The sequence below is a fragment of the Apodemus sylvaticus genome, chromosome 9 (genome assembly GCF_947179515.1).
Source record: "Apodemus sylvaticus chromosome 9, mApoSyl1.1, whole genome shotgun sequence".
NCBI lineage: Eukaryota > Metazoa > Chordata > Mammalia > Rodentia > Muridae > Apodemus > Apodemus sylvaticus.
The window spans coordinates 28,213,395-28,226,411 of NC_067480.1; the positions used below are offsets into that span (position 1 = coordinate 28,213,395).

The 13,017-nt window shown below is 44.1% G+C and overlaps 1 protein-coding gene across 4 annotated transcripts in view; it reads right to left on the reverse strand.

The window, feature by feature from the left end:
• LOC127692477 (nuclear autoantigen Sp-100-like) overlaps positions 1 to 13,017 on the reverse strand; it is a 94,126-nt gene that overhangs the window by 20,912 nt on the left and 60,197 nt on the right. For 3 of the 4 annotated variants that reach the window (XR_007979472.1, XM_052192848.1, XM_052192849.1), the window contains exons 7-12: positions 11,134 to 11,292; positions 10,661 to 10,741; positions 7,563 to 7,721; positions 6,767 to 6,913; positions 4,629 to 4,700; positions 881 to 931 (exon numbers count right to left, since the gene is read on the reverse strand). Coding sequence is in view for 3 of the 4 variants with exons in the window: in XM_052192848.1 (XP_052048808.1) it covers positions 881 to 931; positions 4,629 to 4,700; positions 6,767 to 6,913; positions 7,563 to 7,721; positions 10,661 to 10,741; positions 11,134 to 11,292 (669 nt within the window). In the remaining variant the exon portion in view is untranslated. The remainder of the gene's footprint in view (positions 1 to 880; positions 932 to 4,628; positions 4,701 to 6,766; positions 6,914 to 7,562; positions 7,722 to 10,660; positions 10,742 to 11,133; positions 11,293 to 13,017) is intronic. The other variant, XM_052192850.1, reaches the window with a different exon arrangement.

Sequence of the window (13,017 nt, forward strand, 5' to 3'; positions counted from 1 at the left end):
GGGGCTCGGTGGCCGACCAGCCCAGCACACTTGGTGGGCCCCAGGCCAGTGAAAGTCTCTGTCTCATAAATAACCACTGAGGACTGGCACCTGAAGAATGACATCCTCTATACACGCGTGCGTGCATACACACAGAGACAGACAGACAGAGAGGGTGTGCTCTGCTTTCACTGCAGAAATGTCACTGGGGGTCTCAGTGTAAGATGGGGGAACCAAGAAAAAAGAAAACCCTAAAAGGCAGAAACTAGGAAAACAATGCAAAGCTCTGGTATGCCAGGGTAGGAAGGTCCCTACCCTTGGAATCACGATCATCCTTTCAAGTCTGTGTGACCTATAGATTGATATTTTATCCTCACCACCTAAGCCTGAAGTTGAGAATCTTTCACCCCAGGGCCATCTCTGCTGCCACTGGCCCTGTCTTCTCACCGCACACTTTTTGAAAAACCTTTTTCCTTTTGGGGTCTTCTGTGGATTTTGAATCCCAATCAATGGGTTTTGCCAGCAACACTTTTCTCTCAGGGTTATTATGGGAGTGTGAAGTAGAGATGGAAAACCTTCTGCTTGGTTATTTCCCTGATGATCACTGGGACTAGGGACTAGGCAACTCTTCATCTAAAAGTCCGTAGGATGTTCATTGAGGAAACAAAATGGAACTTCAATTAAATATTAAAGGGCTTTTACTTTGTGAAATCATTAACTTCTTGAACTCATCTGTTAAAGAAGTTAGCCTGCCTGATCGGTACAAAAGTTAAGGTAGAAATTACCTAAAATTAAAAGCAAATTTGTGTTGTACTTTGAAGAATAGAGCCTATAATGGAGCGAGTCTCTTGTTGAAAACACAGTTCATTAATTCTCCTGTAGAGCCCTTAATTTCTCTTACCTCCTCTTCTGTATGTTCTCTGTGTGGGAGGTTTTCTGGAATATGCAGGTGCTGTAAGATAAAAGGGAAAAAAACATTATTTGTTCTCAGAGTCAAGTTCTGTGGCTTTAGATCAAATGAGCCTGCAGCCCTAAGCAGTCTGAAAGAATGTTCTTCTTCACCGAATCTAGAGGCCCTTCGCCATAAAACTGGGACCCACACTAGACTGCTGTGTATAATCGTTGTATTTAGACAGGGTTTCTCTCAGCCCTGACTGTGTTGGAATTTCCTTTGTAGACCAGGCTGCCTTCAAACTCACAGAGATGCATCTGCCTCTGTGTCCGAGTTCCCTAAGTAAAGGGCGTGGGTCACCACCATCCACCTGCTCTTTCTTAGTGAGCATCCAACATGACTCTTGAGTACTAGTAGCTCTAGTTTTCTTATCTATAAATGAACAATAACCTAGTTACCTTGACTCTCTGTTAAGATTCTATGATGACCAGATACTGCTTTATTCATTAAAACCCAATTAAAAAAAAACTTAACATATGCCAACATCTTAACTATAATTTAGACTGAGATAGCTGTAGTTGCTTTTAAAAAATATTTAATTTTCTTTAAAAAATGTATAGGTATGAGTGCTTGTCTGTATGTATGTAAATTGCATGCATTTTCCATGCCCTTGGAGATCAAAAGGAGGTATCTGCCCTGGAGAGATGAAACAGTTGTGAGTCACATGGTGTGGGTGCTGGTAACCAAATCTGGGTCCTCTGTAAGAGCAGCAAGAGCTTTGCTGAGGCATCTCTCCAGCCCTTAGGCCAATTTTTATCTGCTTACGATAGAAATAACTTGTTTTTAAAGACCTTCTAAGCTACGGACTAATAACAATATTACCAATGTAGAGTAAAGAGAGTATCCTTTTGCTACCATTGTTTTGCTCTATTTTATTTCATCTATCAGTTGGGCTTCTCCAGAAAATATACCATTCTGTGGTGACTTTTGATTTCCAAATCAGACCAGAGAAGAAACATGTAGAAGGTGGTACCCTGGGGTTGCTAAATCAAGCCTTGTAGAGAATGCTTGAATGACAATTCAAGACATCCAGTGCAATTTGGAAATCTCATAGTCCAGAACTGCACCTCAGATCATCCTAATCCAACCCCATGTCCTGAGCATGTGGTTTCTCAAGTCCCATTACTTCAGCCAATTCTAATGTGTCCTTGATATTGATCACTGTACAAAAAGAATTCGTTGGAATCCCTTGGTTGTGAGTGGAAAAAAAACCCAGTTCAGCAGAAAATTCACTAGTAAGGAAAATTAGAAACACCCTGACACCCCTTAAAAAGCCTGACCCCATCCAAACCACATAGGTCTGTCTTTCTAAGTCACCAGCTCAGCAGGTTAGTGAGACTCCATTTTGATCTCCAAGGCGGATGCAATCTAATGGCAAGGAGCCATCTGACATCACTTGGCCTTTTCCTTCCTAAAATGTTGACTTCTTACTCTACCTGTTCATATTTCTGAATTCCCCCCATCCCTGCCTCTGTGTTTCTTGTAGGGAAATCTTGAAAGCCTTATGTGGAAGAACCTGAGTAGATACTTCAGTTGGTAATGTTCTTGGCACACAAGCATGAGAACCTGGGTTGGACACTATAACCCAACTAAGGAGCTGAGCACGGTGGTTCACAATTGTCATGCCAGGGCTAGAGAGAGATGGGAGAGGGTGGATCCCCGAGGCTCAACGGTTAGCCAGAGTAGCCTAATAGGTGAGTTCTAGCTCCCAAGTGAGAGTCTCTCTTTCCCAAAAAACAGGATGTTTGCTTATTTAGGAACAATACATGATGTTGACCTCTGACTTCTAGATGTACACATGAACATGAATGTGCATACACATGCACGGATACATGCACACATACACGTGAATGTGCACACACATGCACACATATGTGCGCACACACAGAGACCTTGAAAACCTTATGCTGAACATCCCCCATTGATCTGATACCTCCCACATGTCTATGAAAAATAATCTTTGCATTGGAACCATAGACACATTTGAGAGCTTAGTGTGGGCAGTTTGCTCACACTAAAAATAGTATGTGAGTGGTCTAAAACATCAAACATTTCTGCTTCCTTTAGAAGGTTCACAGGAGCTGGGCGGTGATGGTGCACGCCTGTAATCCCAGCACTCTGGAGGCAGAGGCAGGCGTATTTCTGAGTTCGAGGCCAGCCTGGTCTACAGAATGAGTTCCAGGACAGCCAGGGCTACACAGAGAAACCCTGTCTAGAAAAAAACAAATCCAAAAAACCACCCCCCCAAAACAAAACAAAAATAGAAGGTTCACGGGCAGCTGGGATGAAGGCATCGCTTCAGAGATTGCTCTTTTGTAACCGTTAAGACTGAGAAGCGTTTTCGTTTGATCTCAGGTCTTTCCCTAGTGTATTTTCTTTGATGAAGCGCATCTCTAAAATCTTCTGGATGTAATCAGATCTAAATCTGAATGGGAAAATGAATCACTAAGGGGACACTATAGAATCTTACTTAAATCTTGCAACAAAACAGATAGGACTGAGAAAATTCAACCTTTCTAATCTCTCTCTTTCTCTGTGTGCATGTGCATGCACACATGTGTGCAGTCATACATTTCTGTTTGTTTTGAGAAAGAGTCAGGTGCAGTCAAGAATGACCTTGAACTCCTGATCCTCCTGTCTCCACCCACTGAGTGCTGGCATTACAGGCTCTCAAAATCACACATGGAAAAGCTTCCTATCTTATAGTTTATAAAAGGAATAACTAAGAATCCAGAATGCCAGTCTAATTCTCTCTTCAACTTTGGAGAAGACGCAGGCACGTGTCATATGTGGTTGCTTTTTTCCAGCTGGGAAAAAAAAAGATGTTGATGTCTGTTCTATTTGTTCTTTAAGGATGTGGTAAAGAAGTGCACATTCATTGAAAAGTTTGAGAAATCCCTCTGTAAGTCATGACTTGAAAATTTTTGTCAGAAATAATTCTTTGGGTCTCAGAATGTTTTGTCTCAAGTCTCTATTTCTGCCTACACAAGATTGCTTGATGAGTTGTCCTTGGACTCTGGTCTAAGTTTCTGAACAGATGATATTATGACTTTCTGATAAAGGAATGGTAAGCTTTCTGCGTTCTATAGAAATTCCGGGATGAGTCTAACATTTCATAAACCTGATAACTATTTAAACAGACAAACTCATGAGGCTGGAGGACGGCTCAGTAGGCAAAGTGCTTGTTTCATAAGTGTGAGGACCTGGTTCTCAAGAACCCATGAACTGGTATCCCAAGAACTCATGATGTGAAGTCAGATACTGCAGAGTCAGTGTGTGATCCTAGGGTTCAGGTAGCAGGAGAGGAGGCAGAGACAGATTCCCTGGAAGCTTGTAGTCCAGCCAGCCTGGCAGATGTAACAACGAACAAGCGGTTAGAAGTAGATGTAAGGACAAACACCTGGGATTGTCTCCTGACCTCCATGAACACATGCATGGGCACACGCACACTACTGTTTCTATCATATTATCAATGGATGACTATATCTTCTAAGAGGATCCATTGATTAATAAGCCTAATCCCCCAAAGAGTATGCAGTGATTTCCTGCATTTCCCAAAAGAATCAAATAAAAATCAATGCACAGAATAGGTCCCAGAGATCCAGCCTACAGAACAGACTTGGAACAAACCCCATCATAACACAGTAGCCTGTGACTAAGATACCCACAGCTTGCCCTCCCACCTGGCTCTCCTTACCTGGCTGGGAGGGGAATAAGGTGGAGGCTTCTGAGAAGTTGTCTTCACCATCAGAATTATCATTGCTGAGTACTGCACAAAGGAAAGAAAAGTCCTTAAGCATCTTAGGGGTAACAGCAGGCCCACACAGCAGGGGACAACTGAATGTAAAAATTAGGAAGGCCCAAACAGTGAACTAAAGGCTGTGAGCCCAGAACTGGTGCAGAGGTGCTCCCTCCCAGTTACCGACACACATCTGCACCGATGTGCTCCCTTCCACCCACTGACACACATCTGCACAGACGTGCTCCCTCCTAGCCACTGCCATGCATTTAGTCTGTACCCCTATTCTGGTTCTTACTTCCTGTCTTAGTCACAGTTTCTGTTCCTGCTCCTTTCTCTGTGATAACTAACCCGGTATTCCTAGGCAGTTCCCCATCCAAGTACTAACCAGGCCTGACCCTGCTTAGCTTCCAAGATCAGATGAGATGGGGCCTGTTTGGAGTGATAAGGCACTTCCCAAGCATTTACATGGGTTGGGGGTAGAGGATGGAGTACAGAATGGGATAAGTGGGTGTACTGACTGGTTTTGGGTCAACTTGACACAGGCTAGAGTTATCACAGAAAAAGTAGCTTCAGGTGAGGAAATGCCTCCATATTATCCAGCTGTAAGCATTTTGTCAATTAGTGATCAAGGCAGAAGGGCCCTTGTGGGTGGTGCCATCTCTGAGCTGGTAGTCTCGGGTTCTATAAGAAAGCAAGCTGATACCACTCCTGGGCATATACCCAGAAGACTCCCCACCATGTAATAAGGATACATGTTCTACTATGTTCATAGCAGCCCTATTTGTAATTGCCAGATGCTGGAAAGAACCCAGGTATCCCTCAACAGAAGAGTGGATGCAAAAAATGTGGTATATCTACACAATGGAGTACTATTCAGCCATTAGAAACAATGAATTCATGAAATTCTTAGGCAAATGGATGGAGCTAGAGAATATCATACTAAGTGAGGTAACCCAGACTCAAAAGGTGAATCATGGTATGCACTCACTAATAAGTGGATATTAACCTAGAAAACTGGAATACCCAAAACATAATCCACACATCAAATGAGGTACAAGAAGAAAGGAGGAGTGGCCCCTGGTTCTGGAAAGACTCAGTGAAACAGTATTCAGCAAAACCAGAACGGGGAAGTGGGAAGGGGTGGGTGGGAGGACAGGGGAAGAGAAGGGGGCTTGCGGGACTTTCGGGGAGTGGGGGGGCTAGAAAAGGGGAAATCATTTGAAATGTAAATAAATTATATCGAATAAAAAAAAAAAAAAAAAAAAAAAAAGAAAGAAAGCAAGCTGAGCAAGCCAGGGGAAGCAAGCCAGTAAGTAATATCCCTCCATGGCCTCTGCATCAGCTCCTGCTTCCTGAACTGCTTAGTTCCAGTCCTGACTTCCTTTGGTGATCAATAGCAACGTGGAAGTGTAAGCTGAATAAACCCTTTCTTCCACAGCTTGTTTCTTGGTCCTGATGTTTGGGCAGGAACAGACACCCTGGCTAGGACACTTTCGCTCCCGCCTCTTTCTGTCATTCCCACTGTGCTCCTTCGCTTTCCTCATGGCTCTGTCCATTACTCTTGCTCTTCATCTGGATCCAGGGGTGGACATCTTCATGCCTGGCTTGGGTATGTTTCCCTGTCCACTTCTTCTCATACACAGTTTGATTCCCTGACATTTTTCTCTTTTCCTTAAATTCTATTCCCCTCACACCAACCATTTGTCACCTTCTTTCTTCTCCTTCTCCTCCCCCTCCTCCTCCTCCTCCTTCTTCTTCCTCTTTCTCCTCCTTCCTCCTATCTTTCTCCTCCTTCCTCCTACCTCTTCCTCCTCCTTCCTCCTCAACCTCCTTCCTTCTCCTCCTTCTCCATGCTCTTCCTTCCTCCTCCTTCTTCAGAAAAAAAAGTCCTCTGACCTAAACATTTATTAACCTCCATTTCTCATTTCTGCCTTTAATTTCCCCCACTATCTTTTGCTAAGCTGAAGGTTGACATTGGGGGGCTTCTTTCCCTTCCTGCTTCCTCCTAACTACCTGGGCTAACCCAAAGGACCCTGATGGCATATGTAATCCCCTTGCCTGGAAATCTGTTACAATTCTTGAGTTATCCTTACCTATTACCTCAGAGTCCTCATTTTGTTTGGTCCTTGCTTGAGTCTGTTGGTTACCATGCAAAGAAACTGATGCATTTTCATTCTTTATATCTACCAGAATCACAGAACAGGGACTTATCAGGAATTCATTGTTGAGTTGCTCAGCCCCTGGACCAAATTACAATGAATAAATTATTTTCAGGAACAGAGGAGACAGCCCAGTTGGTAAAGGCTTGGTGTTTAAGCACAAGGACCTGAGTTTGAGACCCAGGATCCACATAAAAAGACACATAAGTGGCAGCCATTTGCAATCCCAGCACTCAGCAGATAGAGACAGGTGGATGCCAGGGCATCACTGGACAGCCAACCACCAACCAACCAAGCCTAATCAGTAAGCTCCAGGCCAATGGAAGACCTTGTTCAAAAATAAAATGTTGGATGATAATGGTAAAGGAAAACATAACCAGAGGTTGATCTCTGGCATCTGCACACACACGCCACATACACATGCACACAAGTACACATATATGTATGCGTGCAAACAATACAGATATATAAAAAGTAGGCTTCTGTGCTTTGTGACTCTGAGGCCAACCCCCTCTGACTCTTGCTTTTAGCCTCTTTTCCCCAGCAAGGCTTTTCCATCTCTTTCCTGCCTTTTGAGTTTCTTTGCCAACTCTCTGCTCCAGGTCTCCACAGCACATCAAGTTCCACCCTTCCCTCTTCATGCCTAAATGTTTTCTTCCTGCATCAGACATCAGCCTGTTCCTCTGCTCCCTCTCAGAGTCCTGAGCCCTTCACCTGGGGTCCATCTTACCCTCTGGCACAGAACCTGGGCCTCTAGGCAGGATTGTTGGTTTCCTTTCTGGTTCATTAGTATTGTTGCCCGTGTTAGTGGAGGCATCTTTTCTCACTCTGCTGATATGTTCGTTTTCACAGAGGTCTTCCGAGAGGCCATCTTCAGGCAAACTTGAAACTAGAAACGATTTTGTTTTATAAACACTTATTCCTCCATTGCATCAGGATCCAACAGGAAATGAAAGACCACTCTGAAGAAGAGGGTTGGAAACTCTGGGGGAGAAGCTCTGACCTAGCTTGCCCAGTCTCCTATCAGAAGGTCTTTCCTGGTCTTCCTTCCTTGAAAAGCTGGTAGGAAATGTTCTATAGGATTTCCCTGTTCATTGAACTTCTAAGAAGAAAATCACATGCCATTTTATCCCTCGGCCAACACAGGAACGTTTGGGCTCCACTGTGGTCGAAAATCTGCCTGCCTTCCCGCCATTGCTCTTTATTTTCTCTAGGTGGCACTTCCCTTGACTTCGCTACAGGGGTGCCCCTCTCTATTAAAGAGAACAATACTCTTTCTCAGGTATTAAAAATCACCTGGAGACTCTGCACAAAGCCCTGGTGTCTGAGTGAGGGTAGACAGATGGAAGAAAACAAGAGAGAAAATGTTTGCTGTCCTTCAAAAGCAGAGAACAATTTTTAAAACGAGGAGGGACATAGAAATCTAATTTGAGAACAACCTAATAATCATTCTTCAGCCCTCCTGACATCAGACCAAAGAAGTACATGCATGAAAATACCTTCCTGATACCCAAGGGAACCAAGTGAGCGACCACAGCACCTAGCTGAGGCAAGGCAATAAGAAAGGATGTTGAGCATGGCCAAGAGGGCAACTTTAAACTGTCCCTAACCCCCAGTAACACAGTATGGAAATAGACACCTTCAGCCAAGGCCACAACAGAGAAGTAAGAACTAAGCTTTGCCTCGGCCCTCAACACTGGTGCTGCCCCAGTGAACCCAAAACTAAACCCCTATGAGATCCAAGCTAGAACTTGTGACTTGAGCCTCCAAGCCTGCTACTCCCACAGTCTTAGGCTCTTGGACAAGAGCTCATCTCAAAATCAAGGCCTAGTTCCTTTGTGGAGGAACAGAGAAAGAAAAACTTTAAAGATACAACACAAAAATTTCCAATTTTGGGCTGGAGAGATGGCTTAGTGGTTAGGAGCACTGACTGCTCTTCCAGAGGTTCTGAGTTCAAATCCCAGCAACCACATGATGGCTCACAACCATCCACAATGAGATCTGATGCCTTCTTCTGGGGTGTCTGATGACAGCTACAGTGTACTTACATTTAATAAATAATTCTAAAAAAATTTCCAAATTTATGGAAAGATAAATATCCAGGTAGATGGATGAAAGGCTGCAGTCTGATTTAAGGTACACCACAACAAATGAGGTTGACTTCATAATTAAAAGTCACCTATTAAATAAAACAGGCCGGTATCAGATGTCTTCAATCCAAAAGTCAGAAACTATATTGTAATTATAACTCAAATCCATATATAGAAACTCACAGCAAGTTACAATATTCAATGTTGAAAAACATTTCCTCCACAAAAGGACTCCTGTCCTCACTGCTCCTATTCCATACAACTGTGAATGAGCAACAGGGACAGAGGAAGGTGCCCAGGGCCACAGTCATGGTTGCAGAAGTGGTTTTATGTCGACTTGACACAAGCTAGGGTTATCAGTCAGGATGGAACCTCAATCGAGGTAATGTCTCCATGAGATCCAACTGTAAGGCATTTTTAAAAACTAGTGATTAATGGTTGAGGGCCCAGACCATGGTGGGTGGTTCCATAGCTGGACTGGTTCTGTAAGATAACAGGCTGAACAAGCCAGGGGGTGTAACCAGTAAGCAGCACCCCATGGCATCTGCATCAGCTCCTGCCTTATGGTTCCTGCCCTGCTTGAGTTCCTGTCCTGACTACCTTTGGTGATGAACAGCAGTGTGGAAGTATAGGCCAAATAGACCATTTCATCTTCAACTTGCTTTTTGGTCATGGTGTTTCATTGCAGCAATAGAAACTCTAACTAAGGCACAAGAAACTCAAATGAGATGCTGCCTCATACTGGTTAGAATGGCTATCACCAAAAAGACAAGTGAGAAGAAGTGTTGGTGTTGCTGTGGAGAAAGAGGACCCTGTGTGCTGTGAGTTGTGATGCAAATCCTTAGAGACATTAAGAAAAAACAGTATGGAATTTCCTCCAGAATCCTGAAAATAGAACACCATGTGATTTGACAATCCTCTCTACTGACACCATAACCAGAGAATTAAAATCAGTCTGCTAAAGAGGTCCTGGGACTTGTTACAGTCTGACAGTCTCCACATCTGGATTCAGCCTAGACAGCTGCCAGCAGCTGGAGAAAATGTGGTATCCACGTAGGATCGACTTCCAGGCAGCCTTAAAATAAAGGAGACCCTGTCAACGGAGACAAGGCGAATGGACAAGAATATTACATGGAGCAAGCCAGGCCCAGAGAAGCTGCATGATTTCACTTTAGGTGGCATGGGAAAGGGTCTGACTCAGAGAGGGTAGAATGGGTGTGAGGAGGGGTCTAAAGCCACCGTGGACATAAAAGTTCAGTCAGGAAGAAGCCAATTGTACACTGTGATAAAAGTATACTGTGCTCTCAAGAATTCTCTGAGGTTATACATTTTAAGTATTTTTACTACAAAAAAAGAGGTAATACTCATACCTTGATGTAGCCATTCCACAGTGAATACTTAAAACATTACACCACCTCTGAGATTGAGTGTGTGTGTGTGTATGTGTGTGTGTGTATGTGTGTGTGTGTGTGTGTGTGTGTGTGTGTGTGTGTGAGAGAGAGAGAGAGAGAGAGAGAGAGAGAGAGAGAGAGAGACTGAGATTGAACCAAAGATCTCACATGTGCTAGACAAACATTCCACCACTGAGCAATACCGCTAATGCCAAATACACAAAATACTTTTTCAATAGTCAAATTGAGAAAGATTATGATTTTTTAAATAAACAAACAAAACCAAACTCTACCAAACACATACAGAACATCTGAAAAACAAAGTCAGGAAGGTGAGCAATAATTACTCTTTTCATTCTGGGGCAATAGGCTGCGAGACTCTGTGGTAGCATTCCTGTTGTTCAGCTGGACTTGGAGTTCACGGGAGTCTGAAGACAGAAAGACCATTGGTGAGATCCCACAGAGCAATGCTCTTTCCTACCTTCCATCATTATCCCTCACCGTGCTTTTCATCTCTTGATTCTATGTCTAGCCTCATCTACATGCAGGGCTATCCCAGTCCTAGAAGGCACCTGTTCATTGTGACTATGGGTCCAACCCCCTCTAACTCTTGCTTTTAGCCTCTTTTCCCCAGCAAGGCTTTTCCATCTCTTTTCTGCCTTTTGAGTTTCTTTGCCATCTCTCTGCTTCAGGTCTCCACAGCACATCAAGTTCCACCCTTTCCTCTTCATGCCTAAATGTTTTCTTCCTGCATCAGACATCAGCCTGTTCCTCTGCTCCCTCTCAGAGTCCTGAGCCTTTCACCTGGGGTCCATCTTACCCTCTGGCACAGAACCTGGGCCTCTAGGCAGGATTGTTGGTTTCCTTTCTGGTTCATTAGTATTGTTGCCCGTGTTAGTGGAGGCATCTCTTCTCACTCTGCTAATATGTTCGTTTTCACAGAGGTCTTCCGAGAGGCCATCTTCAGGCAAACTTGAAACTAGAAACGATTTTGTTTTATAAACATTTATTTCTCCATTGCATCAGGAACCAATAGGAAATGAGAGTCTACTCTGAAGACAGAGAGGATTGAAAACTCTGGGGGAGGGGCTAAAGGAGCCTAGAAGGTAATGAAAGACAGGGTGAATAGGTAGTCAGGATCTGGAGCAGGGCCTGAAGGAGGGACTTGGGGGACAGGAGGGTTGTGGGGGAGAGTTAAACTGAGGCCCAAAATAGGGATGGAGGAATCGTGGGGTTGCTTTCTCCATTCTCTATAAACATTTGCAAATGTCACTCTTGTTAGGAATACTGTAGGAAGCTGGTTAGAAAGGAAACTTGTCAAAGAAGAAAGCGGGGGCCTGAGACCAGAGGTAAGGTCTGAGCCATCATAGGCTGAGTGGGGACTGGGTCCCAGAGTGAACAAATTCAGGACTGAGACCCCCCCTTCCCCACAGGGAAGCTCCCTGGCCCATAGTGGATTCTGTCTTCCCAGCCCATCCTCATCCCCTGAACTCAACAGGATGTGAATGAATAATGTATCATGCACTACAGTTTCATGATTTTTTTCTGTTCAGTATTTTCTTAAATAAGTTAAGTTGCAGAGAAAAATAATTGAAAAGTTATTAATACAAGCCTTGACATGGAATGTGGCCTTGGTTGTGTCCTTTATGTGGCAATCCACAGTGGTTACAGCTGCCTTTCAGGGTCATGGGTGTGATGACAGTCCTTACCCCATGTGTGTGCATCACAGCCCATGTCTCTGCTAGCTCAGACTATTGGATATACAGATCGATGGCTAACTGTTTACTCTTCTGCCTGTCTGGGTGGGTTGTTGTTTATGCATACCCATCCAACCCTGCCATAGGCGTCATTAGGAGCCATTTCCAGATAGAGTTGTTCCAGACTACACAATCAGGAAGCATTCACCTGTTTTCCCTGCATCTCTCCGCCCCAGTATCCCCCTCCTCCTCACTGCACCCCGCCTCTGTTGCACTCCTCTTCCCTACTGCACCCTCCTCTCCACTGCACTCCTCCTCTCCACTGCATCCCTCCTTCCCACTGCACCCTCCTCCCCACTGCACCCTCCTCCCCACTACACTCTGCCTTCCCACTGCACACTCCCCCCCCAATGCATCCCTTCCCTCTGTTCATCACTGATCACAATCCCACCCACTCGTGGTTTCTGATTCCTACATTGTGCATCTGTAGAACAACAGTTAAGAATTCAGGGTCTTGGATAGCGTGATTTTTCCAAATGTTAAAAGCTTCTTGTGAAAGATTTTGAAATGTATTACAATTATTTCAAAAGTCACTCGGAAAGCTGTTGTTTTGCTTGTTTTGGTTTGTGTTTTTGTGTGGAGGTATGGTGGTGGATGGAGAGATGGCAGAATGGTTAAGAACACTTGCTGTCATGCAGAGAGGACCTGGGTATGGCCTCTAGCACCCACATGGTGCCTCACAACTGTCCACGACTCTAGTTTCAGGGTATCTGACACTGTTTTGCATCATCTTAGGGGACAAGGAAGACACACGTGGTACCTATACATAAATGCAGACAACACCACACACACATAAAACAACAACCAAAAATCAATCTTTTAAAACATTTTAAAAATTGAAGTGTTAATTTTAGGAAATTTCTTTTTAAATGGCATATCCCACCTGAAACCTCCACAGTAAGTCTTCCAAAGTGCTAGACATGTGTTGCCAGAGACGAATCTTAGAA